This window comes from Poromitra crassiceps (genome assembly GCF_964638095.1).
Source record: "Poromitra crassiceps genome assembly, chromosome: 20".
Classification (NCBI taxonomy): domain Eukaryota; kingdom Metazoa; phylum Chordata; class Actinopteri; order Beryciformes; family Melamphaidae; genus Poromitra; species Poromitra crassiceps.
In genome coordinates, this window is record NC_139637.1 from 12086559 (window position 1) to 12112998 (window position 26440).

The 26440-nt window shown below is 46.8% G+C and overlaps 2 protein-coding genes across 3 annotated transcripts in view; one reads left to right on the top strand and one right to left on the bottom strand.

Annotated features, from left to right (window-relative positions):
- The window catches only part of LOC310794870 (TELO2-interacting protein 1 homolog), a 33582-nt gene extending 29929 nt beyond the window's left edge, over window positions 1–3653 (bottom strand). The window contains exons 1-3 of the mRNA XM_083656917.1: window positions 2934–3653; window positions 1415–1755; window positions 479–749 (exon numbers count right to left, since the gene is read on the bottom strand). Coding sequence (XP_083513043.1) covers window positions 479–749; window positions 1415–1755; window positions 2934–3650 — 1329 coding nt within the window. The 5' untranslated portion in view covers window positions 3651–3653. The remainder of the gene's footprint in view (window positions 1–478; window positions 750–1414; window positions 1756–2933) is intronic.
- A 1646-nt stretch (window positions 3654–5299) lies between these two features.
- Window positions 5300–26033, top strand: zgpat (zinc finger, CCCH-type with G patch domain). Of its 2 annotated transcripts, none has more exons than XM_083656621.1 (7): window positions 5300–5364; window positions 6441–7102; window positions 7772–7905; window positions 9705–9869; window positions 10442–10567; window positions 23413–23830; window positions 25501–26033. In XM_083656621.1, exons 2-7 carry the CDS (start codon window positions 6495–6497, stop codon window positions 25637–25639), a joined length of 1590 nt encoding a protein of 529 aa, XP_083512747.1. In that variant the 5' UTR covers window positions 5300–5364; window positions 6441–6494; the 3' UTR covers window positions 25640–26033. The 2 variants fall into 2 exon arrangements, with proteins under 2 accessions (XP_083512747.1, XP_083512748.1); XM_083656622.1 differs by lacking the exon at window positions 5300–5364 and adding an exon at window positions 5611–5672.
- Window positions 26034–26440: the final 407 nt, after the last annotated feature.

Below are 26440 nucleotides of genomic sequence, written 5' to 3' on the forward strand. Positions count from 1 at the left end.
CCAACATTTCTTCCTAGTATGGGCCGGGAAAACCCCGCCCCGAACTCATTTGATTGGTCGCAGCGATTGCTTCTTCCTGAAAACGTGTGGCAAGTAAAAAAGATGTGGTTAAGGTTAGGGTTTTCTTATCTAACCACGACCATAACAAACCCTAACCACATTGTTGTACTTGCCTAAACCTAATGTCTAACCCTAATGTTTTAATGTGTGCGGTTCGACCGAACCCCAGTCCTCAGATTGGAAGGCAAGCACCTTACCCATTAAGCCACAGGACCGAGCACACCCTGAGCTGCACTTTTTTCACAGCCTAATCCTAATCTTAACCACATCTTTTTTACCTGCCGCACCTTTTCAGGAAGAAGCAATTGCAGCGACCAATCAAATGAGTTCTGGGGAGGGGTTTCCCCGGCCCATACTAGGAAGAAATGTTGGTCCAGGAACAACTGTTACTTATGCGATACCGTGGCCCTGTTCCTACCTGCATCAAGGCTTTGGAAATCCTCTCGAGGTGCACGGCTGAGTTCAGCACCATGGAGACCAGGGGTCCCAGCAGTTTTAAATAGCCCAGAAAAACATTGAGAACAAACAGCTTCTTCGGGTCGTCAGAGGTCCTCATGAGTCTGGGCAGGGAGGTGGCTAAAGTGTGGAGGTTTTCTGACAGCACGTCGGTGAAGGTCTGACTGCTGCTGCCGCCGCCCTCGCCAGGCCTCTGACTCCTCTCCGATACTTCTCTCAGAACAACCTCACACCTAGAGGAGAGGAGAGGGGAGGAGGAGAGAGGAGAGGAGAGGAGAGGAGAGGAGAGGAGAGAGGAGAGGAGAGGAGAGAGGAGGAGAGGAGAGGAGAGGAGAGGGGAGGAGAGCAGAGGAGAGGAGAGGAGAGGAGAGGAGAGGAGAGGAGAGGAGAGGAGAGGAGAGGATGAGAGAGGGGGATGAAAAGACAAGAAAAGAGGAGAAAAACAAATAGATCAGAAGATAATTTAAAAAATATATAAAAGAGAAAAGAATAAATGAAAAGACGGGGAGACAAGAGAAGACATGAGTGTTGAGAAGTCATGAGAAGAAAAAAAGAAAATAAGAAGTTTTGAGAAGAAAGGAAAAAGGAAAGACAATAAGACAAGATCAGAGCAGGGATAAAAGAGGTGAAAATAACATGACGATGTTTAATAAGGAAAAAAGTATATAAAAGAAGATTATTATATATAATAGATCTAATTAATCAATTATAAAAAATTGGTGACGATTACTTTTCTGACGATCGACTAGTTTCATTCGATTTCATTCAATTTCATGAGGCATTCCATTATTAACCAGCATTATAAACAAAATTCTGTTGTTACCGTCATGGTTTCAAGCCTTTACTCTGTATTAAAATAATGTTCTTCCTCACAGAATCGATCAAATCAAAGTGTCACCTCTCTCGGACTCTGGGCTCCTCGTCATTGACCGCTCCCACCAGTGCCTCCAGCAGCGGGCCCACGCACTCCCCCAGTGACTGGCTGCACCTGGCCAGCAGGCGCTCCGCCAGCTCCACCATCTCCAGCCTGACCCTCCAGTGCTGGTGGGCCGAGGTGCAGGAGATGATCGTCTGCAGCAGCCCGGCCAGTCTCCCCGAGGTGCCCTTCACCCAGGCCGCTGTGCGCTCAACCACCAGCTGGCCGATCCTCCCCAGCTCCGGAGACGGACCCTCCCCCCCCGGCTCACAGGCCTGGAGCTGGCTGTCCTCCATCACAAGTCCCACCGTCCTGGACCACACCTGGAAAAATATTGGCGTTACACTTGTTTCAGGATTTTGCGATTGTACCTACAGTTGGTCCGAACCAGAACGGTAAAGCTGACTTTGTTGCATTTTTGGTATTGGTTCGTTTAGGCTCACACTGCCCAATTACAAGCCAACCAGGGCAGTTAAATAAAAGTCACATGACCCAGATATCATCCCATTAGAATCAGTTCAGCTTAAGTGTTTCCCATAGACAGCAAGTGTAGTATTATACAGTAAATATTAGGGCGGCTGTGCAATAAAATCGATAGGGCAATATATCGCAATATTTTTTCACAATATTGTATCGATATTAGAGAAAAATATCACAATATATCGCTGTACACTTGTGTGTTCAGTGACACAATAATAATACTTATGCACTTAATTTTCATTTGGAGTGTGTTCAGTAACAGTGTGCAACTGTGCAAATTTGCAAATACTGTTCTAATAAATTGGAATGAAAATTTGGAATTAAATCGTTTTGTCCACTGAGTTATCAATAATAATGCAATGTACATATTATTACACTACCTGGGTGGTACACGGCAAGGTGTACTTTCAGCTCTATAGTATTTTTAAATTCTAAATGGTAAATAAATGGCCTGCATTTATATAGCGCTTTTATCCAAAGCGCTTTACAATCAGTAGATAGTCTACATTCACCCATTCATACACCGATGGCGGCAGGCTGCCACGCAGGGTGCCTACACACCATCGGGAGCAAGGAGGGTTAAGTGTCTTGCCCAAGGACACAACGACAGCAGCTGGGAGGGAGCGGGGATCGAACCGCCAACCCTTGCGTCATTGGCCGACCCGCTCTACCTCCTGAGCTAAAGCCGCCCCATTCTCAGTAGAATATGTAGAGTATTGCAGTATTGCAATATATGGCAATATGTATTGCATCGCCATGTATCGTGATACAATCATATCGTGACCCATGTATCATGATACGTATCGTATCGTGAGGTATCGTGCCAATATGTAAACAAACTGCATCATAATAAGAGATGGCCAACACTGACTGGTCCACTTCCTATTTTTAATAAAAGGTCGATATCAGCCGATACACTAGCAAACCCTCCCTCTGACCCTACTCATATTAACTAGTTATAACACAATTAAGAATTCGACATTATACCAGGAAAGATGAATTAATTTAGGGGATGAGTTACCCTGAGGGCCCTGACTGTGACTGCATGGCCCTGTCTCGGGTCTCCTGTAATAATCCTGGATAAAGCCGTAGTGATCCCAGGTAAGAAGGAGGCCATGGTGTTGCCTAGAATACTTTGCTCCACTGTTGCTGGGACAACATGGTCCTGGGTGCAGTCACACTGCAGAGTCAGAGCCTGGAGACACTTCAAGGCGGCCCCCTGTATTCCTCGACATTTCTCCTTCTCCCCCAGGGCCAGGAGCAGGGATATGGCAGCTCCCAGTCCGGGTAGCATGTTGGCTTCAAACAGTTTGAACACTATATCGCCATAAGCCGCGTGAAGCAGGGCATCCAGGCACTTCAGAACGGACGATTTCAGCTCCTCCGACGACGTGGCCGCGGGTTTTCCCGGATCCGTGGGCGAGCAGAGGCAGAGGCAGAGCTCAGAGAGGAGGTCGCGGAGGACCTCCCAGCTGCGGACGCAGGTGTTCTCCAGGACGTGACTCATGGTCTCCGTCACAGCCTGCACCAGGCCCTCCCTGTTGGCGCCGGGGACCTTGAGGGCGAAGCGCAGGGGGAAGAGGACGTACTCCTGGAGCTGCTGCAGGGTGGCATCGTCGACGTCTCTCAGCTGCGAGGCCAGCGTCTGCACGTTGGGGACGGTGGGCTCGCGGGTCAGCAGGACGCAGGCCGGCCGCAGGTAGGCGAAGGCGATCTTTGGATCGGTGATCGGCGCCATGGCTGGAGGCGTGGTGATCTGAGCCACGGCTGGAGGCGTGGTGATCTGAGCCATGGCTGGAGAGGCGTTACTTACAACAGCAGCGAGTTCCCTGAGAGAGCCGGGGAGAGAGATGAAGACGTGTGAGAAAGAGCCAGAAGGTTGACACAAATTAGTTTCCACCGTTTACTTTCAAAGTAGGCAAGGTCCAAAATTAACTCCCACCATATTGTGCCAAATCTGTCTTTAGTGAATACATTAGTAAGAGTGACTCACTGCAGTGAATACATTAGTAAGAGTGACTCACTGCTACGCTGGCCAGTACATTTTTTCAGACCATAAAAAATTGTAATGCCTCAGTTATGGTCTTTGCCTGTTCTCAAACTCTGAGTGCTGTTGCACTTCATGGCTAATAACAAACTTGATCCCAATGTCTTCTGATTACGCTGAAATGAATGTGCACGTTCATATGTGTTTGGTGTGTGTGTGTGTGTGTGTGTGTGTGTGTGTGTGTGTGTGTGTGTGTACACCCATGAAGTGGATACTGACCGTTATCTTGCATTACAGTATAACTGTATATATCAACCTGCCATGTTATCATCCTGTGTGTTTCTTATGTGTATGCATTATTGTGTTTGCCGTCTGGGCACTCATGTAACTGACTGACTCCCAGCATTTGACTGCACTATTACTGTTTATGTCCTTTGCATACTTGTATTTATGTGGACATAAATAAATATTTCAAATGTGTGTGTGTGCACATGCAAGCGCAATAGCGCATGTGTGTGGTTTGAGAGTGAGAATGTTGGTGCATAATACGTGTCTGTGCATATGAGTGTGACTGAGCAGCAAGTTTTAAATGAACACATCAATGTGTACACAGCACACTCTCATTCTATACACAAAATGACACTGGAAACAAATCGTGTATCATAACCCATACCCCCCACTCCATATGTCAAAATGTATATTAATTATTTTGACCAGTAAAATAAAAAAAAGAATACCCTCTGTATTTACGTGTAGGTTTGAGGTAGTTCAGTCTATAGCTAAGAAAAGCCGAGATAAGGGACTGCTTTATCCCTGCCATGTAGGGAGAGGGGCATGGTTATGATTTAGCATAGGGTTTGGTCATTAAGCATGCACATGAAGCTGCACAAGATACTGAAAATCAACAAACAAGCAGCTTACCTTTACATAGTATGCTCTGGCGATGGGCAGACTGCGCAAAACAACAAATACATGAAATTGCAGTTAGCTATCTATTAGACATTACACAGATGAACACACACGCCTGTGGGTCACGTCATGATTCGGCGACGATGTCGGACGCACACTTTTTACGTCATATTATATTTTGCGTCAAGCCACCAGAACACTTCAGGTTTGGCGATTTCCCCACTCCCTTCAAAATAATCGCGTAGACAGTGCCACTATTTGGAAAAAGAATACGCGTGTATTATTTGGTAATTTTCTGTGTGGCCCTATAGCAAACCGAGGTTTCGTTCTCGTTGGCCTTGGCAATGGATACCACACACTCTATTCTAACTTGTGTTATGTCGTTACGTCGTAGAAACCATCCGTTTAATACTTTTATTTTGAAAAGAAAAGAGTATTCAAAACGGAAGTCGCATGACTATTTGCAACTGCTGTGCTGACTACTTTCACCTCAGCAGCAGTCAAGTCTGTTTCTGACTATGCATGAGCTGGATAGCTACATTTGCTGATAATTAAGGTATTAGTCAACTGTACTGAACTGATTTTGAATAATTTGTTATGACTTGCCTTAACTGGGCCTTCAGCCTCGAGATGGCGCGGTTGCTCTATACTTGCGTCTTGGTGAAAATATGGAGCTATAACAGCGACACCTTGAGGCTGTCAAAAATGTATCAACAGCTAATGTTAGCCAGAAGAACCCCAATGCGTTAGCCGTGTTAGCTAACGCTAGTAGTTAGCATGCTATCTTATCCACTGACAGTCACACACATTACAACAACATTATAGCTTGGCAGCGAGTCAGACAACAAGTCATTTGAGACGGAGGTAAACATTCGTTACGTAACGTAGCTTAGCATGTTGTGAGTAGCTACTACTCAGGTTGTATTCTTTCCACTTTGAGACCCGGCGTTTAGGTTAAGGCTAGCCACTGAGATCAGACCTAAAACGTTACCAGCAACAGCAGCTAAGGTACCTAAAGCAATATACCGTTGCTGTTTAACGTTAGTCAAAGACAGAATTTGACAGATTTGCCTTCAAAAACAGTCAAATCAATTGGTAAATAGCAAATGCATTAGACATGATGTAGTCTCAATTGTGGAGAGAGCACCTGCCTCCAAGCTCCATTCATGTGGCCTTTCGGCATATAACTACTGCATCTGCATGATAAAATATGACTCAAGACGTTTTCTTGGTGAATTATTAGGAGCCACTCTTCATTTCGGCATATGGACCACCTAGCAGCACTTTTATAACAGTTCAATTAAGCCTACCAGTAATAACAGCCTGTAAATTGGAACAGCCAGCAACAGTGTATTTTTGGTGGAAGAAGGTTGTGGGAAAAATAGGTGAACCAAGTTTAAAACTTGAAAATATATTTGAACAGTGCTGATTGGTGTATTGGATACATGATAAGTAATTCAACAAATGTTTTGGGGTCACATTTTGTGAGACATTTGGCATGATGTTCCTTCCATTCAAGGGTGAACAGCACATAGCAGGGCTCAATCAAGGAGTCAGCTAATTATGTCAGTCCTCTTTATTTGTGTTAGATTAGAATCTAAAATCTGTCTCCTTTCTGTTTTGGGGTCCCAGGGGCTTGATGTGGCCCTGTCCCGTCTGTCCTGCCCAGTGCCAACTAGTGCCAGTATGGATGAAGCAACCCTGGAGGCGGCCATCGCTACCTACGGCGCCCAGTTGCAGCAGGTGGAGATGGCCCTATCGGCGGGCCTGGATCCCTCTCAGGAGTCCGACCTGCTCCAACTGAAAGAGGACCTTTGCCAGCTGATAGAACTCACCGAATCCAGTCTGGTGTCGGTCAAAAAGAGCCAGCTTTTAGCCATTCTCGAGGAGAGCAACGGACTTCAGGCGAACGGCCCGGGAGCAGCCGCCAACGCGGCCGGTTTGGACACCGAGTTTGCCGCTTTCTACTCTGAGCTGGGGGCGAGTTCAAGCAGTAGCTCTGACACGAGAGAGAGAGGGAAGGAGAAGGACGTTGGGGCGGAAAATAGCGAAGGGGAGGAGGAGGAGGAGGAGGAGGAGGAAGAAGACGACACACTCAGTGGTACCAAAGTGCGAGCACCTTACCGGACCACATGGGGGACACTGGAGTATCACAACGCCATGGTGGTGGGGACAGAGCCGAGGGACGGAGACCAGGCACAAGTGAGGGTGCTGTACGTCTACCCCACCCATAAGTCTATGAAACCCTGTCCCTTCTATCTAGAGGACAAGTGTCGCTTCCCGGACAATTGCAGGTAATGTTTCTTGATCGCACCCTGTTGTATTTTTAAAACGTCACTCTGAGCAGCTTGTAGTAGATGTCGATGCTAGGCCTTAGAAGAGGCTAAAGTCACTCTGAGCAGCTTGTAGATGTCGATGCTAGGCCCTGAAGAGGCTATATAAACCTTGCCTTGCCTTTTGAAGCTAAAAGTACGAACCAATATATTATCATTACATTACATTACATTACGTCATTTGGCAGACGCTTTTATCCAAAGCGACTTACAATAACACATTTTTGTCAGCAATAGAGAATTATTATTATCAACGTTCTAATGGAGAAGATTTGCCTTTTAGTAAGTGGTGGATATCTTACAGCAAGAGTCATCCATTCCCAATGCCTATTCCCAGAGTTTAATCTACCATTGAACATGAGTTGCATGTCACCAGCTCCTGACTATAAAAGAATTTCAGAGTTTTATTCTCACATTGTCACCAATGTTGTTTCAAAGGCTTTTCCACACTGAAAAGAATCAAATACTGTGCGGGAAAATACTGAATATTTATTGGTGAAACCCATTGATAATCAAGGTTCAAAATGTTTTCCTTGATTATTATAATCTTTTATTATTATTATTTATTTACTTTGATCTCTGGCTTCCTCGTAGAACATTTCATATTGGTATTGTCAAAAAAAAATCCAGGTTCTCCCATGGCGATGTGGTGTATGTGTCAGAGCTCAGAGAGTTCCTGGAGTTCGACCTCAGCAATCTCCAAGACGGATCATCCTGCTTGGCCCGACACGAGGATGGCATCTGGTACCCCGCCAAAATCACAGGTACTCCTCTGACCATGTGCTACTATACGGTCAACGTGAGGATCTGATACTATTGAGTCCGAACACATTATTATTACATTCCTTTGTTGAATACTAAATTCTGATTGGTTGGCCAAAGAACCCATATAACAGACCTCCATTTCACATCTAATCCTGTCACTCTGTTGTCAAGAAGTTTAGTCCTTGTGGAGTTTTAATCAAGTAAATGAGTGTGTTTCCATGCACACAATAATGCGATAACTGGGAATAATCAGTTCATAATCTGATTGATGCGTTTAGATGCACATGACTTTAGTAAGTAGCAATAAAACGCCTTAAAGTCCGTGAGTGTGGACATTGAGATTGGGCCATGTGCTGAATAAAACGGATGATTCAGTAAAAAGCTAGGTGTGTTTATCGGATTTCTCATAATCCGATAACAGCCTTTATCCGATAAAGCATAATCGGACTATGCTATTTAAATAACCACAGGAATATTTCTGTATTGAACAGAGCAAAATACGTGTTGGATTATAAATCAATGAGGATTTTGTACTGTTCAATTATTTTGCCTTATTTTTCTTATGGTGTGGAAGTGTGGGGCAATACATATTCAAGTAACATCAAGCCATTGTTTATTTTACAGAAAAGGGCAGTAAGAATCATCCATAATGTAGACTCAAGAGAACATACTAACAGACTGTTCATTAATTGTGGATTAATCAAACTTAAAGATTTAATTGATTTACAGACACTGTTAGTTTTGTACAAAGCAAAAAACAGAGTTCTGCCGGCAAATTTGCAAAGGTTGTTTGTTTTTTGTTCAGGGGACGAGGACAATAGAAGAAAAAATAATTTTAAGCATCAGTTCGCACGGACCACTTTAAAACAGATGTGTGTTTCAGTTACTGGTGTTAAACTGTGGAATTCCTTATCAAATGATTTTAAAGGCTGATTTAAGTGTTTTCCGGTTCAAAAAATTGTATAAACAAAGAGTATTTAGGCAATATGATAATGTCTGATCATAGTTCTTTCGAGGTAAATTTTGTTTCAAACTTTTGAGGTGCATTCTTTTTTTTTCTCATACTCATGGCTCATAACTTTATTTGTATTTCTTCCCATGTGAGTATAAATGTGCTGTCTTATTGAAATGTTGTAGTAGGATTCAGCAGTCCATTTTTGTTTTTGTTTATTTAAGTTAAGAATAGGGGGCAGGTAATATAAGTTTTTCTTCTTCCTGCTCCTTTCCGACCATGGAATGTGGAAACATTGAATTGCAATCATTGGTGTATGAAATATCATGATCGGAACAAATAAATAAATGAAATGAAATGAAATAATCTGGTAAGATAATTATCTGTTTATTAGTGTGTGCATGTTGTAAACAGACTCAATGTTCACAAAACTGTGGCAAAAAGACTTTAAAACGTGGTTGCTGTAAACAGTCATGCTGGACTAGTTTTTGGCAGAAGCTTGCAAGTTCGCTTAATTTAGCTTACAATAAAATCATTTTAAATCAGTAGTTTATGTCAGATGGTTAATGACTTTGGAAAGTAGCTGTGCAATTAAGATGAATAATGTACTGCAAGCCATTATTGCAACATATGCCCCAGCAGGGTGATTGAAGAGCCAGTGCAGTTACACAGTAGCTAATTGAATGTGTGATAAGTGTCTCTAGTAGGTTTGTTTGTTTGTTTGTTTGTTTGTTTGTTTTTTGATATATTGAAGTGTGGCAACTTAGACAGGGTAGACAGGATGGTAGACAGACTGCAGTTAGACTGGATGTTTTTCGGTGACTCTGATCTTTTCCTCCAATGTAGAAATTGATAATGGTTTCTATACTGTGAAGTTTGACTCGCTGCTGCTGAGAGAGGCCGTGGTGGAGGCGGACGGCATCATCCCGCCCCTGAGAGAAGACGACCCGCTGTCCTCGGACTCGGACCAGGAGGACCACACTGGAGACGGGGATATAGCTTATGCCAGAGGTAGGCTCACTAACTGTTTTCCCATCCAACTGTCACTCAAGTGTTGAGTGACCTTTTGAAATATTGCAAACAAAAATGTGAATTAGGGGCAAGCAAACTTGCAATGTTGTACAATGTTGCGTCAAAATGTACAACGTTGCGTCAAAAAATTAAATGATCCTTTCAATAATAGATTAGTATTTGTTATTAGTCTTTAGTGTCGGCTAATGTTGGCCATATTTAATTCTGCCTGGAGACCAAACTTAGCAACTTATCAACCAGTTCCTTTCAGGCCTCTTTGATGCATCATAATTTGCATAAAAATATATGGATGGATACCCAGCTGCTGTCTGATCATCTTAGTGTCCTTAAAGTTCTGAGTTGTAAAAAATAATATGCATTCTTCTGACAAAGTATGTGTTCTTTAGGTGAATGACAACTGCTCAGAAGCAGTGATGGACATTCACGTCTGTAGATGATATGTCACTGTGTGGAGGATGATATTAGAACTTACATTCTGGTCCTAATTTCTGATTTACATTAAATTATGTCACGACTCACGTTTGTTTTTGTTTCCCCTTGTTGCACGACAGTGTTTGACTTGACTGCTGAAGAATCCACGGCGACTTTGGTCAGCTCGAATTTTGGTGGCTGGGAGGCTCATACCAAAGGCATCGGCTCCAAACTGATGCTCAAAATGGGCTACGAATATGGAAAAGGTGAGTGCAGGGTCAGTGGGGTCTTCAAATAAAAATAAAAAATATTCCCAAAATAAGGCCTTAACACATTCAGTGCCACAGCGCTTCAGTAAAATTGTCTGGAGCCTGTGCCAGATTCACTTCCATTCAGTTGAAAACAGCTATAGAATTTTTTCTATTATGGCTATATTAATGGGGCTGGACTTTAATGAAACATTGAACACTCCTGCTTCTTCCAAAGAAGAAATTTTGTTTCTAGACAGTTCCATTATGAAATTACAGCCTCTCAAAAAAGTGCACTTTCAAGGGTTTTCTGTCGTTTTTTTTTTCTTTCCAAGATATAGCCCCTTTTATGAATACCTTTTGCACTCTAATTTCGAGCACATTCACTGACTCTGGCTGGTGTTTTCTGATGTGGTGGCGTGTGGTGTGGTTTCTGTGCAGCCACACACCCCTCTCCCCCCCCCCCCCCCCCCCCGTCCCCTCTCCACCTCTGAGCTGCGGGCTCCTCCCACACGCACAGAGTTTGCTTTCTCGACTCCGTTTTTGCCCCGGACAGATCCCAGCTTTGCTGCGCGCATCATTTCCTTGATGGGCATCAAGGAAATGATGCGCGCTGGCAAACGCGACTGAACGAAAAGGCTTGGCCCGTTTGGCTTCGGATGCTGGCTTTCTAGGAAATCGTGTGGAGATAGATAGAAGCATAAGAGCTCAGTTGTGAGCGCGGATGCAGCCGAGCCCACTCTCGCTGTAGACGGAGCAATATATACGGCTCTGGCAGAAAGCATGCATCGGTTTCCACGGCTTTCTCCGCTGTCTCCTGTACAAAGTAAAGGATCTGAGGTGGGTGGAGCAGCTCCTGTGACGATGTTTAAGGTGGCGCCGTGTGATCCCTTGAAGGGATTCATGCTCACTGGCTGGGTACGACCTTAAACAGCAGAATTATGGAATAATATGAATTATGATTTTAGGACGTCCACAGACGTCCTTGGCACTGAACGTTACTTTTTTTTAGGACGTGCACAGACGTCCTTGGCACTGAATGTGTTAAAGGAACACTCCGCCCATTTTCAACCAGCTTTGTATCATTAGAACATCAGTAGTATATCAGAAAACTGTAAACGGTTTTGAAGTCTGTCATTTAATTTGACAGTTATTGAGTGTTAAAGTGTGGACCAGTGAAGTCACTGTGACATCAGTGACTTCGAAACAGTTTACAGTTTTCTGATATACTACTGATGTTCTAATGATACAAAGCTGGTTGAAAATGGGCAGTGTTCCTTTAAAAGTATTGAATTTGGTTTACAAAGTATTGAATTTGGTTTACAAAGGTCTTACATTTTTTTAAATATCATTCATAGTAATTATTCTATAGTAAAATGACTGATTATAGAAATATTATAGGCAGCAGCACGGAGCTCCCCAAGCCCCGGGTGGCCGGTGATTTCTCCGCCTACTGGCCTCTGGCCTACCGGTTACTTTATAGATTAAATCTTTAGTGAGTTGAGGCAGGCTGTATTAACTGCACGAATCTGCGGGACTCGGTCCTCAGAGCCAGTCACACACACACACACAATCGTCATGCGTGCGCGCACACACACGCCCCCAATAGCACATGCGTATTTCCGCACATCTTTCAACTCACGTCTGTTCTTCGCCTGTCATCCGACCTTCACTGTCAAAACATGTAAGCTAAGCAAGCTACGTAATTAACGTGCTCTGATTCAGCTTTTGAAAGATGAAATAGCTTAATTGGCGATTACACGGTTAATAATGTTTGTGTTTTGCAATATGGATATTGTTTTATTTATAATTAAATTGAGCATTGGGCCTTTTTATAAGAATGGTTTATTTGTATTATTTCAATTGTCACACTCATGGATACATATTTGAGGTTTGTTTATTCATTGGGAAAAGGACCACTGGAACAAACGCCGCGAACACGACCCGGCTACTTTTTCAATCTGACTGGCTACTCAAAAGTTTGGGGAAGTCTCTGCAGCAGTGCGTCTTGGGAATGACTCAGCTGCAGCCACACTGATCTATCAGAGACGATTGATTTCTGTCTGTTGGCTTGTTTCGGAACATCCACGCTATTTTAAAAAGAAACGCCTCTTGCGGTGATAGATCTGTCCGTCCAGAAGATGTGCATGTGTCCGAGGGCCGGGCCCATCCCCTCCTGTCTCTGCACAGCTGGCTCTCATAACCTGCGCTGCCCACAGCATCTCCTACATTGACAATCCCAAAATTGGAAACCAAATATCTACCCAACAAACGAATAGTCAAATATTCTGCTCCAGCCCTACATCACACACACTAATGGCCCATTTCCACCGCTGGTATCAACGCGGCCCCGCCCAGCTCGTCTCGCTTTTTTGTCTCATTCCACCGATCAAAAACGTGGACAGCCCGGGTTGAGTCGTGCTAGTTTTGGTCCCTGCTTTGTTGAGGTTCCAGCGCTGTGGACCCGGTACCATACGGTGACGTGAAAACACTGTAGACGACTGATTGGTCAGGCAGAATCGTGTTTACTCTATCTACTGACTGTCAATGCTGCATACCAGTTTAGTGGGGCTTACCTTCTCTTCTGTTATGTTATTTCCATCAGTCTTTTGTGTTGCTGCCTTCGGCTCTGGTGAAATAAAATCGATCTCCTTACTCAGCTTTAACATGGCGGTGGTTTTCAATTGTTTTGAGAGAGAAAAAATCCGCTCCTCAGGAAGCCCTTGTAGTTGTGTGCAGCGTCAGCTCCGCTAGGCCGCAGGCGGGGGTTTAGTGAAGCCGCGATCTTGCCTGGTGAGAGGCCGCCGGGGTAGAGGCTTCACTTCTCCCTGTAGCGCAACCCCCGTCCCTCGCGCAGCGCATGCATGTGAGTTTGATTAACAACAAAGTGATATCCATTCTCCTGGCCGATTCTCACATTTGCCCATGTACACTGTAGGTCATTTAGAGGCACCAGTATTTCTTAAACTGTTTAAAAGTTCTGTGTATGGATTTAATTTTAACGTTATATGTTATAGCCTACTTCGGCTATGGACGGAGGACAGATATGCGGTCGCTATGATGACCAGAGGCCTGTACTACGAATGTTGTATTAGAAGATCCAGGATCTGTCCCTTGATCTGGTTTGTCTAAACCAGATCAGCTCGATTGTAGTTAACTTGTACTACGAACGTCGATTGGCACTCGTTAACTCGAACCAGGTTTTTCTAATCAAGCTGACAGCGCGTGCACATGAAAATGCCCGTGCACTGGAGCTCGTGCCCGCAAAAGAGGCGTGGTTTTTAACAACTGCCAATCACAGTGCAATATGGACTGCTCCAACTCCTACAGCGCCAGGCACGCCTATTTCCTCATTCTATGAAACCGCAAATAAAAATCTGCGTTGGATATTATTACTGTTCCCGAATTACTGTCTAAAGTGACCACTTTTATCCACACAAGTAATTTATTTGAAGAGCGGTTTCGTAGGCTATCTACAGCTCTCTATCTACAGTCTTTTGTGGAAGCAATGTGTAATCTATCTCAGTCCAAAATCCGTATAGACCATTTAGGCTCAATGACTGATTGAATAATTCCTATAGGCTAATCAATAAAAAAAAGAGTGATAATACAATAAAAAAATTCTTCTGAACTGAATCGACACGGTACGTGCGGGCATAGATTTCATTTATAAAAAATAGCCTATTTTGTGGCCAATCACATTATGAACAGCTGAGTTGACACGGCAGGCACACCCATTTCCTCGTTCAATAAAAGCGCAGTGATCAGAGTTTTAGCGGATATTTAATGTAGCCTGTCAGAATGAAAATCCGCGTTGGATAGTCTGCTGAAAGACTGTCTAAAGCTGACGTTTGTATTCACATCAGTCATTTGATTTACTTTGATCAGCGATTTCTGTTTCCTACAGCAGCTTTTTGTGAGTGTAAAAATGTAAATGTGTAATCTCAGTCTATAAATTTCCACAATCTGTAAGCCTATTTAGACCATAGATTTAGAAATGCATGCTCAATGAATAAAATAATGATATCCTAATAGCCTATAAAAGAGAAAACTGCTGAACTGAATTGAGATGATGCGGGCATAGTTTTCATTGATAAAAACTAGCCTATTTTGTGGTCACATGGCTATTGTAATGTCAGCAGAGTGGCATATCTCCATATTTCATATAATGATGCTGGAAATATGAAGTTCAGTCACATCATACAGGCCAAAAGCAACACAGTTGCAGCTGCAAAATGCAGGAGTCGCCTAGATATGAATCATCTTAATATGGGATCGCCTGTGTGCAGGTGATCCCATATTAAATTGCTTAGATGTAGTAGGCTATTCCAGCATGTAGGCTATGACCATTTCAATTCCAACCCAACGTCAGTCTCAGCTCCGTTGCGCACACGGCACCGTGCGCTTTGGAGACGTTTATGTAACCTTTTTATGCCGGTTTAGTGATATTTCTCCACTCACTATTCAGCTGCAATCGATCAGCGGGATCAAACAACGTATCTAGGCTACTTGAGAGCACAAAAATGAATATATAAAAACATATTCCAAAGTGGTAAGTAGGGCTTAATTAAAATAGCCAACAAGTGCAAGGCTTTAGTCCATGATTAACATTAACATTGATTAACATTACTCATTCAACATTACAATTCGTGCTCCTTCCTAGATGGGAAACTCGTCCAGAAAGGGGTTGGCCATTTTTCCAAACTGCTGATTCGATTGGTTCGTGGGCAGTGTATTTAAGGTTTAATCTTATCCTTGCAACTTAACCTGCTGCGGACCAGGTTAAGTGTGAAGCATAAGTTGCTATGGAAATATATGTCGGTAAGAAGTTAACTTGCTTTGTAGTACGGCCAAACCAGGTTTAAACCTGAAGTTACCTCGCTAAACGTTAGGGTTGTGCTACAACCCAGGTTTTACGAGTGAGAACGAGAGCTCTCACTAGTGCCTTAAACGCTGCAACGCAGCCCTATGGAAGACTGTTATTTTGCTCCAAAATTACTTTTCATTAAAACCTGACCACCCACCCGTAGGTGGCGTGGTACCCCCTGGGACTGACACGGATCCACGTGACTAGGTCACGTCCTGCCAGTCCAGGGAAATCACTCTAATTTCTTCCAGCCCGCTGAGATCCGACGCACCCCGTGACGCATCGACACAGCAAGGCTGGGTAGTGAGAGCTCTCGTTCTCACTCGTAAAACCTGGGTTGTAGCACAACCCTAACGTTTTACTTCGTTTCGAACTCAAGCTCTCACTAGTGCCTCCATTCAACCGACCTTGCTGCCGGGAGCACCCCACAGGGCGACCCGAACGGCACCGGTGAACCACGGCCATATGGCAACGTTTATGCCTAACCGTCTGACATATTAGAGTGGCAACGATACTACTTTCTTGCCACCGACAACACCGCGTGCGCGAACTGCGCACCGGACACGTCGAGACTGTAGTACCTGACAAAAGTGTGATGAGAGGACCATGAGGCCGCGGCACACATGTCCTCCACCGACACACCGCGCAACAACGCAGAGGATGTGGCAACACCTTGCGTAGAAAGCGCCTTGATACCCTCCTGGGGAACCTTGCCCACGGCAGAGTATGCCAACGCGATCGCCTCCACTATCCAGTGTGATAAGCGATCCTTGGAAAGGGGCCCGCCCTGGGCCCTTTGCCCAAAGCAAACCAACAGCTGATCTGTAATGCGTAAAGAACGCGTCCTGGCCACATAGGCCGAGAGCGCCCTTACGGGGCACAGCATGAGCAAACGTCTCTCCTCGCCCGTCTCTAACTGAACGGCGGGGGACAGAATGCTGATAAGTCTATGACCATAGACCTAAAGCTGACATCAATAATCTTAGGTTGGTAAGCCGGGTTAGGTCGCAACGTAACCCTGCGCCCATCATTACCACACAGGCCTGCTGCCCCGAGAGGGCAATCAGGTCACCAACTCTCTTTCCTGACGACAAGGCCAGCAGCAGCGCGGTCTGTAAAGACGGACCCTTAAATCGGCGGAGTCCAAGGGCCAAAACGGATGACCCGTTAGCCCGTCCAGCACCGTAACCAGGTCCGATTTGGGGGGAAAACGCACCGCGACGGCGGGCGCAGTTTACGCGCCCCCTTCATGAGGTGCAAGACCAAAGGGTACGCCCCCACGGGGCTCCCTTCAATTCCCCTATGGCAAGCAGAATCGCGGCTACGTACACCTTAAACGACTGCGGGGACTGACCCGCGTCAAGCAGGCTCTGAAGGAGACGGAGAACTGGTCGCACACTGCAGTTCACTGGATCCACGCCCTTACTTGCTGCATAGTGCATCCCACATTATCAGGCAAACCCTGGGCTAGCAACTGGTCCGGTTCAGGAGCCAGACCGCTAGCTTCCACCTGCCTGGGGAGGGGTGGAACACCTACCCCTCCGCCTGGGATAGGAGATCGGCCCGTACCGGCAATGCCCAGGGCGGATCTTGCGCCAGGGAGACCAGGTCCGCAAACCATGTCTGCCTGTGCCAAACAGACTAAAACGAGCCGGAGGCGCTGTTCCCTCACCCTGTCCAACACATGACGGATCAGGGGGGGTCGGGGGAAACGCATAGAGCCCCTCCCTCGGCCACGCGTGCGCTTTTAGCGCGTCATGACCTAACAGGGGCTGTCCTCCTGGATCGAGAACCACAGTGGGCAGTGTGTCGCGCGCCGCGATGCGAGAGATCGACGCAGGCGCGACCAACCCTGGCCCAAACCTGTTCCATCACCCGAGGGTGGAGGCACCACTCCGTATAACGGGGATTGCCTCGAGACAGCAGGCCGGCCGTAACTCCGCCGTCCCGGCAGATAGACCGCTGACACTGAAAGGAGACGGGGATACACCCACAGGTGAATCCCCGCTATGGTTCAGCGCCCCCGACCGCACACCGCCCTGTTTGTTCAGGTGGGCGATCGCTGCCCTATTGTCCGAGCGAATCAGCACATGGTGCCCATGTGTGAGCCGCTGGAAGTGTTACCTCCGCATGCCGGGGGGACTGCGGAGGCAACGTTCTCTTTCGAGTCTGGCCGCACGCGGACTTGTCCGGCAGTGCGGTCCCCAAGAGAGCTCCCAACCAACGATGGGCCCATGGCGCCATTGATGGTGGGCTTGTCCTGAGGCAGAGCCCGGCGAATCGCCTTCAGCTCTAGCACGTTTATGTGGCGAAGCTCCTGAGCCTCCCACCGGCCGTTCGCCGAAAAAATGCCCGCAAATCGCACCCCCTCCCCAGAGGGAGGCGTCTGTGCGAATCACCATCCTGAGCGGGACAGGGCCCCACCAAGTACCTCTCGAGAGGTAACGGGGGTCCGCCCATATAGCCATCGCCCGCCAGGCCTGACCTGTCAGAGGAACCCTGCGATGACGGTCCCCGGCCGAGTCCAGGCGAAGCCTGAGAACCATATTTGGACCACGAGGGCATGTGTAGCCTCCCTAGCGGGAGCACATGCAGTGCTGAGGCCATCAGGCCCAACATCACTGTGCACTGATGCACTGACACCGAGGGCACAGACCTAACGTCCTTGGCTTGCTGTCCGAACCGTGCGAGCCTGTCGCTCTGGCGAAAGGCTCGCAGGAAGTATAGCTCGAGCCCCAGGAAGGTCGCCGCCTGCGCTGGGACGAGGCAACTCTTCTGCCGGTTCACCAAAAAACCCTAAGGTTTGCCGGTGATCGGTCACCACCTTGGTATGTTTCGCGGCACCGACCCTCGAGTCGGCCGCTAAGAGAACGACGTTGAGATATAGGAAGACGCGGATCCCCCTCGCGCGGAGGGGAGCCACGGCTGCCTCCACGCACACCGTGAGGGTTCGCGGGCTCAAAGACATGCCGAATGGCAAGCCACAGAACTCGTAAGCCTTCCCCAGGAAGGAGAACCTCAGGTATTTCCTGTGTCTCCTGACCATGTGGACATGGAAGACCGCACCTTCCAGATCCCTGGAAGTAAGAAATCCCCCTGTCTCAACTTGAACAGGCGGGGAAGAGAGCATTCGGGACGGGACTTCCTCAGCGTCTTGTTTTTGAGACGCCGAAGGTCCAATTTTGGACGCATGGAGCCGTCCATGGCCTCCTCCTCCACGGCCAGATCGGGGGTCCCGTCGAACGTGGGTGGGCAAACTGTAGCGCGTATCCCCTCTGGAGGGTGCGCCGTAATGGGGACGGGGGAACATAGATGCTCCCAGGCATCGAGCCTGTTGGACAAGATGGTCTCTTGTGGCCAACGGAGCGGAACCCGTTCCACCACTCGGATCATACTCTCTCCCTCAATGTCCCCATAGGAGACAGTGAACGGTCATCAAAAGCAGAGAGCATATGAACTGAATCAAGTCTCTCTGCCCGCTTCGCGCTCAGAAAAAAGTATCGCCGTCTCATCATCGTGGATAGCGAGACTGAACATTTTTAGAAACACATTTCTCAAGTTAGAAACTATAGAAATGATCCCTGAAATATAGTCATGAGCATATTGCGGGGCCCCGGGACCTTTCGATCCGGTGCCCTGATGGGGGGGCGGGACGTGAGAGGCTACGCCCCCCCGCCGCATGGACAGTTCCGTAGAAGCTGTGCATGCTGGGGGAGAACTTCTTACGCAAGCTCCGCCTACTGACGCGCTGTTGTACCGAAGTAACCCCCCCCCCCCCCTGCCGTGCGCCTTTCGCAGGCTGGGGGGACTGCGGAGGTAACGTTCTCTCTCGAGACGCACGTGGACTTCCGTGCGTCCGACAGTGCGGCCCCCAGGCGAGCTCCCGACCAGCAATGAGCTGTTGGCGCCATTGATGGTGGGCTGTCCTAGGAGCCTCTAGCCGAGGCCAGGCCGTAGCCATGGACCAAGGCGAGCCTTGATGCTGGGTATGAGACCCTGGGCGAGCTCCCGACCGAACTCGGGTCATGGGCACCGAGGACGGTGGGTCCAAAGCTACAAGCCGCAGGCTGGACCTAAGCCCAGCCTTGGTGAGCCAACCGGTGGGCTTGCCTGCTGCCAACCGAGGCCAGGCCGTGGACCAAGGTGCGCTGTGCCCCCAGCCAGGCTCCCTGCACTTGCAGGGGGCGCCCCAACAAGGGAGTGCGACCCATGGAGAGCTCCCAACCACCCCGGGCCTTGGGCACCAAGGGCGGTGGGCTTGTCCTTAGAGCTACAAGCCAAAGGCTGGCACTGAGCCCAGACCTTGGCGAGCTGTACGCCCTGCTGGACGCGTAGCGCCAGCAAGGAGCAGTATGTCTATTGTAGCGGAGGTATCTCGCGCCCAATGTACTTAGCACACAGGTACTAACTGCACGGGTGCACGCCAGTTATCTGCAAAATGCTATCGTTCTGTGCTAAACAGTACTAATATTGCTATCTGCACCTATGCAAGGCACGCTAGCTTTAACACTTCTTTGAGAGCGGACCTTGGTCAGCTCTAAAGAGCTTAGCTGCGGACAAAACCGAAGGTTCAAGGCGCCTGTGCAGCGTGCTCGTGCCCAAGGCCGAACACGCACTTAACGTGCCGATTCATACTCGGCCAAGTAGTTTTACACACGGCCCATCCCCTCCCTGACCTTCCCTGCTCAGTAGCAAGAGGAAGCAGGAAGCTAACCACTAATAGCAAGCTCCCGCAGGGCGCACCCTATTAGCGGGAGTACTGCTTAAGCAAGCTAGCGAGAAGCACAGGCTAGACAGTAGGCAACCCGGAGGCTAGCGAACGTGCGCGTGCAATGGTAACGTAAGCGGCAATAGCCCATCCCGAAGGGGGGGCACCAATACCCACAACCTGTTAACCCGAGAGAACAGACGTGGAAGCCACTAGCTAAGCTAGCATAAGCACTGAAACAAGCGTGCGCTAACACAAGCCTGCGTACAGGCCGGTGTAGCGCGTCTCTACCCTGAGTAACACGGGGAAGCAAGCGTGACCGCAAGCAAAGGCCAGCGGCCCGTGAAGCTAGTCAATCAGAAGAAACTCCTCAAAGGGAGTTGCAATCTAGTAGATGCTAATTGCACGAGGCAAGCAACACTTAGCAGACAAGCAAGCTGGCTAAAGGCCCAATTATACTCAACGTTAAAGACGGAGACGGACAGTGTCCGTACTCTGCGTTCATTTCGTCCGTTTTCTGTCCGTCATCTGAAAGCTTACAGATACGCATGAAACGGAGGAAATCACACACACACTCATGCATTTGACTCTCTACTGTGGTGGATGTATTACTTAACATGATACCAACGTGAAAGACGCATGGAAGCATGTGGACAGTGACGATTACACCGTTTGAAACGGACGCTCTTAGTTACGGATGAAAATGGAGTATAATTGGGCCTTAAGATGGCGTAAGTACTGAGAGAAGCGGCCCACACAAGGTGCGGGGCGGGCTCACCTAGCTAGCGAATCGCCCAGCTAAAATCCCAGACGCCAGTAAAGCTATACTACATTTATGTAGGTCACAGCTGCATGCACACATCAAATTAATTGTGCTGGTCGTAACCGGCCAGCGTAGCCTCACAGCTAATACAGCACCTAGCTGTTTACAAGGTAGTCCAGGCTAGCTGCACTGAGCAAACTAGCTAACTATCTAACGCGCGCGCTTTAAAGCCGGCGCCTAAAGTACCTAGCACACGAAAACTACCCGCACGGGTGCCAAGGTAGCTATCTGCAACAACTGGGCTACTTAGCCTCTTTGTTCCTGTGCTACGTGGTACAAGCTATTTGCACGTATGCAAAGCTTAACAGTTTGAGCGCGGACCTAAATCGGCCCTCAAACGAAAACGCTGCCCCAGTCAGGGGAGCGAAGCAAAGCTACACAGCGGCAGCAATAACCACTATACGGCGATAGCAGTAGAGCTACACGGCGATAGCAATAAACAGTTAACTAAGGAAGATACTCTTAGCTTTAGATGACTTGTTCCGACGCCGCAGGGTGAAGGGTACAGGGTCGGTCTCCGAAGCCTGCTTTATCCCGTCCACGCGACCCTCTTGAGGTGGGCAAGTTAGCCGGGACGAGCCTAGTATCTAAAACTATATAATATAACTCCTTGTTAACCGTCGGAGCTTTCACAAAAACACGTCTTCATCAGCGGGTGGAAGAAAGCGGAAGTGATTTCCCTGGACTGGCAGGACGTGACCTAGTCACGTGGATCCGTGTCAGTCCCAGGGGGTACCACGCCACCTACGGGTGGGTGGTCAGGTTTTAATGAAAAGTAATTTTGGAGCAAAATAACAGTCTTCCATAGGGCTGCGTTGCAGCGTTTAAGGCACTAGTGAGAGCTTGAGTTCGAAACGAAGTAAAACCACTAATCTTGCTTTGTAGTACAGGCCCCAGGTGTGGGCGGAGGCGAGTAAACTTGCTATGGAAACAGAGTCTATATCAAGTAGAGACGAGTAAGACCAGGTCGAGTAGAGCTGTACTGTGCTGTTATATGTGGTGGAAATGAGCCAATACTCTCTTTATCTCTGCAGGCATGAGTTACCAGGAATAAGCATTGATCAAATCTGATGGTGTTTGTTGGGTCAGCTCTCCTCTTGGGAAAGTGATCGTATTCCTCGTTTAACACGAATGTCAACAACAACAAGCAGGATGGTCTTTATTTGTCGCAGACACACGCGCACGGCGGCCAGTACACAGACACACACGCTCGGAGGCGCAGTGAAATTCATATTCAATTCAATATTCATTATGACTTCTGACCAAAAAAAAGTTCAGGTTAAATGCTTTTTAATTTTTCCCTGCAGTGTTTTTTTTAATTACCTACTAGACTAATTTGTCCCACCATGAATTCATAATGAACTGAGATAATAAAAAAAAAAGTGCCACATAACGAGTAACCATTGTAAACTTATTTTTCTTATGAGAATCAGTGCGTTCAAGTTCACTTTTATTTGTGCAACGGTTGCAAAAATGCAGTAGAATGCAGCCGGCCCAGTGCCAGTTAGGAGAAATGGAGACCAGCTGTGTCAGGCAAGTAGAGCTGTCTGCTGCTGTTAAATTAATAACAAACAGCTAGTTAGTCGGCGCAGCTCATAGCCTTGAAAACAATACAAAGATGCTGGAGAATATTTCTTTCCAAAAATTTCCAATTTCCAGTTCCAAAAATTGCAAATTAAATGGCCGTACAATTTCTCCAAACCGCTCAATCCAAGTCTTCTGAAGGCAAATTATTACACAGTTCAATATTAACGTCATTATCTACTAGATTTGCCGCATTTGTTCTGCACCTCGCCAAGCGTCACTACATTCAAGTGCCATCAGAAATGATGGAGTTACAGGTAAATATACAATAAAGTGTCCTCTAAAGTAAGACAGTATACCAAATGAGCCATGTCATCACTATTCATATCTATACAATGTGTTTATGATGCAATTGTTTTCTGTAGCACAAACTTGTTTACAAGAGCAGCACAAAGTTCTTCATAGATCGGGGCGGCTGTAGCTCAGGAGGTAGAGCGGGTCGTCCACTAATCGCTTTGGATAAAAGAGGTCGGTGGTTCGATTCCCGCCTCCTCCAGTCTGCGTGTCGAAGTGTCCTTGGGCAAGATACTGAACCCCAAATTGCTCCTGATGGTGTGCCAGCACCCTGCGTGGTAGCCTGCCGCCATCGGTGTATGAATGGGTGAATGTACCTAGTACTGACTGTAAAACGCTTTGGATAAAAGCATTATATAAATGCAGGCCATTTACCATTTACCATCTAGGCTCTTAATTTTGCTCTCAAAGTGCACCAGATTGAGGCATTTAACTTTAAAACGTACAAAATGTTCTTCTGGAGGAGCACGCCCCCGGACCCTTCAGGGTCCTGGGGGAAACACTGGCCTCTATAAAGAAGTAAAAAAATAAAAATGGTGATTCATGTATCCTCTTTCCTCACTCAACCCCCCTTTTTGTTTGATCAGGTTTGGGAAAGTTGCATGAAGGTCGTGTGGAGCCGGTGACGGCGGTGCTCCTACCCAAAGGCAACTCTCTGGATCAGTGCGCGGAGTTGACCCAGAGACGGACCCAGAGCAAGGCCGCCAAAGACGGCACCCAAGCGGCCCCCAAAAAGCGGAGCAGAAAGCCTCGAAGCGGCTCCGCCGGGGGTCGCCACAACGTCTTTGACTTTCTCAACCGAAAGCTGGGAGACGGGGGGGCCGACCCCGGGGAGGGGGGAGCGGGCGCCGCGCGGCCAGCGCCGGCCGGGGCGGAGGCGTACAGAGGGGGGAAGAGCACCAAGAGGACTTTGAACGTCAAGCTGTTCCAGGCCGCCGAGCGGGTCGCCCACACAGAGCGGGAGATCCATAGACTGAGCGAGTCACTGGGCAGAAAAGTAGGCAGGTGGGTACCAGGAACAGTGCACGTTATCAGTCTTTCTGGAGAGATATACATATATATATATATGTTCTATATATGTATGTATATGTACTGTATGTATGTACTGTATGTATAGTTTATATATAGTAGTTTATATATAGTACGGTATATATAGTTTATCAGCAGCTATCATCCCGTCTATGGAGAAGGCAGCGACATCAGCGAACAACATAGCACAAGTATGCACTGCTTATTCACTTTCCTGGTGAGACAGTGGGCGCTTCCATGACACCCTCCCTCCCTGTTTCCAGCTGCTGGTTGCCTGTTTCCGCCCAGGACCGTTCATAGCGAAACAGACTGAAAATAATCATAATAATTGTTGTGACTTTGTACGTACCTATGTCTTGTAATGGAGCCCCCCAGCACAATAATTTCACACGTGCATAATTGTACAACGGAGTGACAATAGCTTGAATCTTGAAAGAGAGAGACCGCTAAAGCTCCGTTCAATGACCAAATAATAAGATTTCCGGTTTGGACGTTTAGCCTTCAAAACAAAAGCTGCCGCTATGCAACCACATACGATTTTTGTTTTAGCAATTTCGGCTAAAATAAGCCCATACAGTTTTTGTAAAATATCGCCGCTATGCAACCACACAACGTTACTATTTTTAGCCATTTCGGATCAAATAAGCCAAACGTTCCCACTCTTTGACAGCGGCTCACGCGTCCTTGCTAGTGAAAAAAAGTTTAAACAGGAAGTCGACAACCGGCGACCGCTGAGAATCATGGGAAACGTAGGTCCAGGAATAAGGTGAATACAACAATGTGATTTAATTATAGTATGTGTGCATCATCGACACAAAGAAAGTTCTGCTGTCAAGTGAGGTTGTGAATTTATTTGCATATATGAAGACTATGATGGGAAATGTGTGAGAAAATGGCAAGTTAAGGTGTTAAATGAGGTGTTAAAGGAACACTCCGTCCATTTTCAACCAGCTTTGTATCATTAGAACCTCAGTAGTATATCAGAAAACTGTAAACGGTTTTAAAGTCTGTCATTTAATTTGACACTTATTGAGTGTTAAAGTGTGGACCAGTGACTTCACTGGTCCACACTAACTCAAATTACTAACTCATTAACTCAAATCAACTCTCAATAACTGTCAAACTATTCATCATTCATCTAGTTTGACAGTTATTGAGAGTTGATTTGAGTTAATGAGTTATTTGAGTTAGTGTGGACCACTGGTCCACACTTTAACACTCAATAACTGTCAAATTAAATGACAGACTTCAAAACCGTTTACAGTTTTCTGATATACTACTGATGTTCTAATGATACAAAGCTGGTTGAAAATGGGCGGAGTGTTCCTTTAAGTTAAATTTCCACAATAATACAAATATTACTTTGCTCAATATAGACATGATTTTCTAGAAAATGTGTCTTACTCCTGGGTTAGTTTTGCCTCTTGAAGATGGTGGAGACCATGGCAGTGGTTTAAACAAACAAAAAAACATGACGGATGACAAATACAACTGGGTTTGAATTCTCCTTGTTGGTTGTTTTCAAGACTGTGGGAGTTAACAGGAGGTTCTGTCATTGTAGTGCTTATTCAAGAGCATTTCTCCAAAGCGACCCGTGTCCATGTCTGTCTGTCTGTGTGTTGAGCGGCTAATCTGTGTGTCCACAGGGACGCGTCGGTGGTCAAGCAGCTGGAAGAGAGGCTGTCGGCTGCCCGCCAGCTTCTGGCCGAGCAGAAAGCCCAGGAACTGTCCGTCCAGAGAGAGAACAGGAAGGCCGACACACACAAGAAAATGACAGAGTTCTGACCCCACTCCTCTCACAAAGACTTCAGAAAAAGACTCCGAAATGAACTCTTTTCCCGTCATGCCTATTGGTGATCATTTGCTTTACCGTTTTATTTCATTTGTAAGTATTTTTTTTACGATGAATCACGACTGTTATCTTCAGAATGAATTGAGGGTTGGCTGGCTGTGGAGTTGACTTGGATCATTTCTGCTCCTGTTATAGTTTTTTAAGGACTGAGGCAGTCTATCGATTGTGAAATAATGCTTTGGTTTCCAGCTCTGAGGTGGTTCATCATGTTACAAACTGGTTTTTGTTTGTAATAATGTACACTTTGTCTCAGTGGATTTGGTTAGCAGCGCTGAAAAGTCAAATGTTTTCAGAACATTCTGTTCCTGTTCCTCCCTTTGTAATTACACACCGTGCTCAACTAAACTCCAGTGTGAAGAAATGCTTCTCCTTCTTTCATACACGGTTTTCCTCATAACACTTTCCTCGCTTTATACAGGATGTCAGGAGTTGTGTTCATGGTGGCCAGCGGCTTGCTTGTTGTTTTGGGTACCTCGACTTGGATTTCTGTCTGCTTTTGAAATGACTGCCCACAGCCTCAGACGTTAGGAGACCTTTACCGAGTTTTGAAGTGAAGCCCCGCCCCCCTACCTTTGCCCACGCCTCCTTTCCGGCTCATACACTGCTGCTTTGAAAGCCTCAAGAATAACCTCTGTCTCTATTAAATAATGAATCTGTCTCCGCACCGATTGGACGGACAGACAGACATCGTGCATAGGTGGTGGGCGGGTATTATAGTGATTGGATCTACCCTG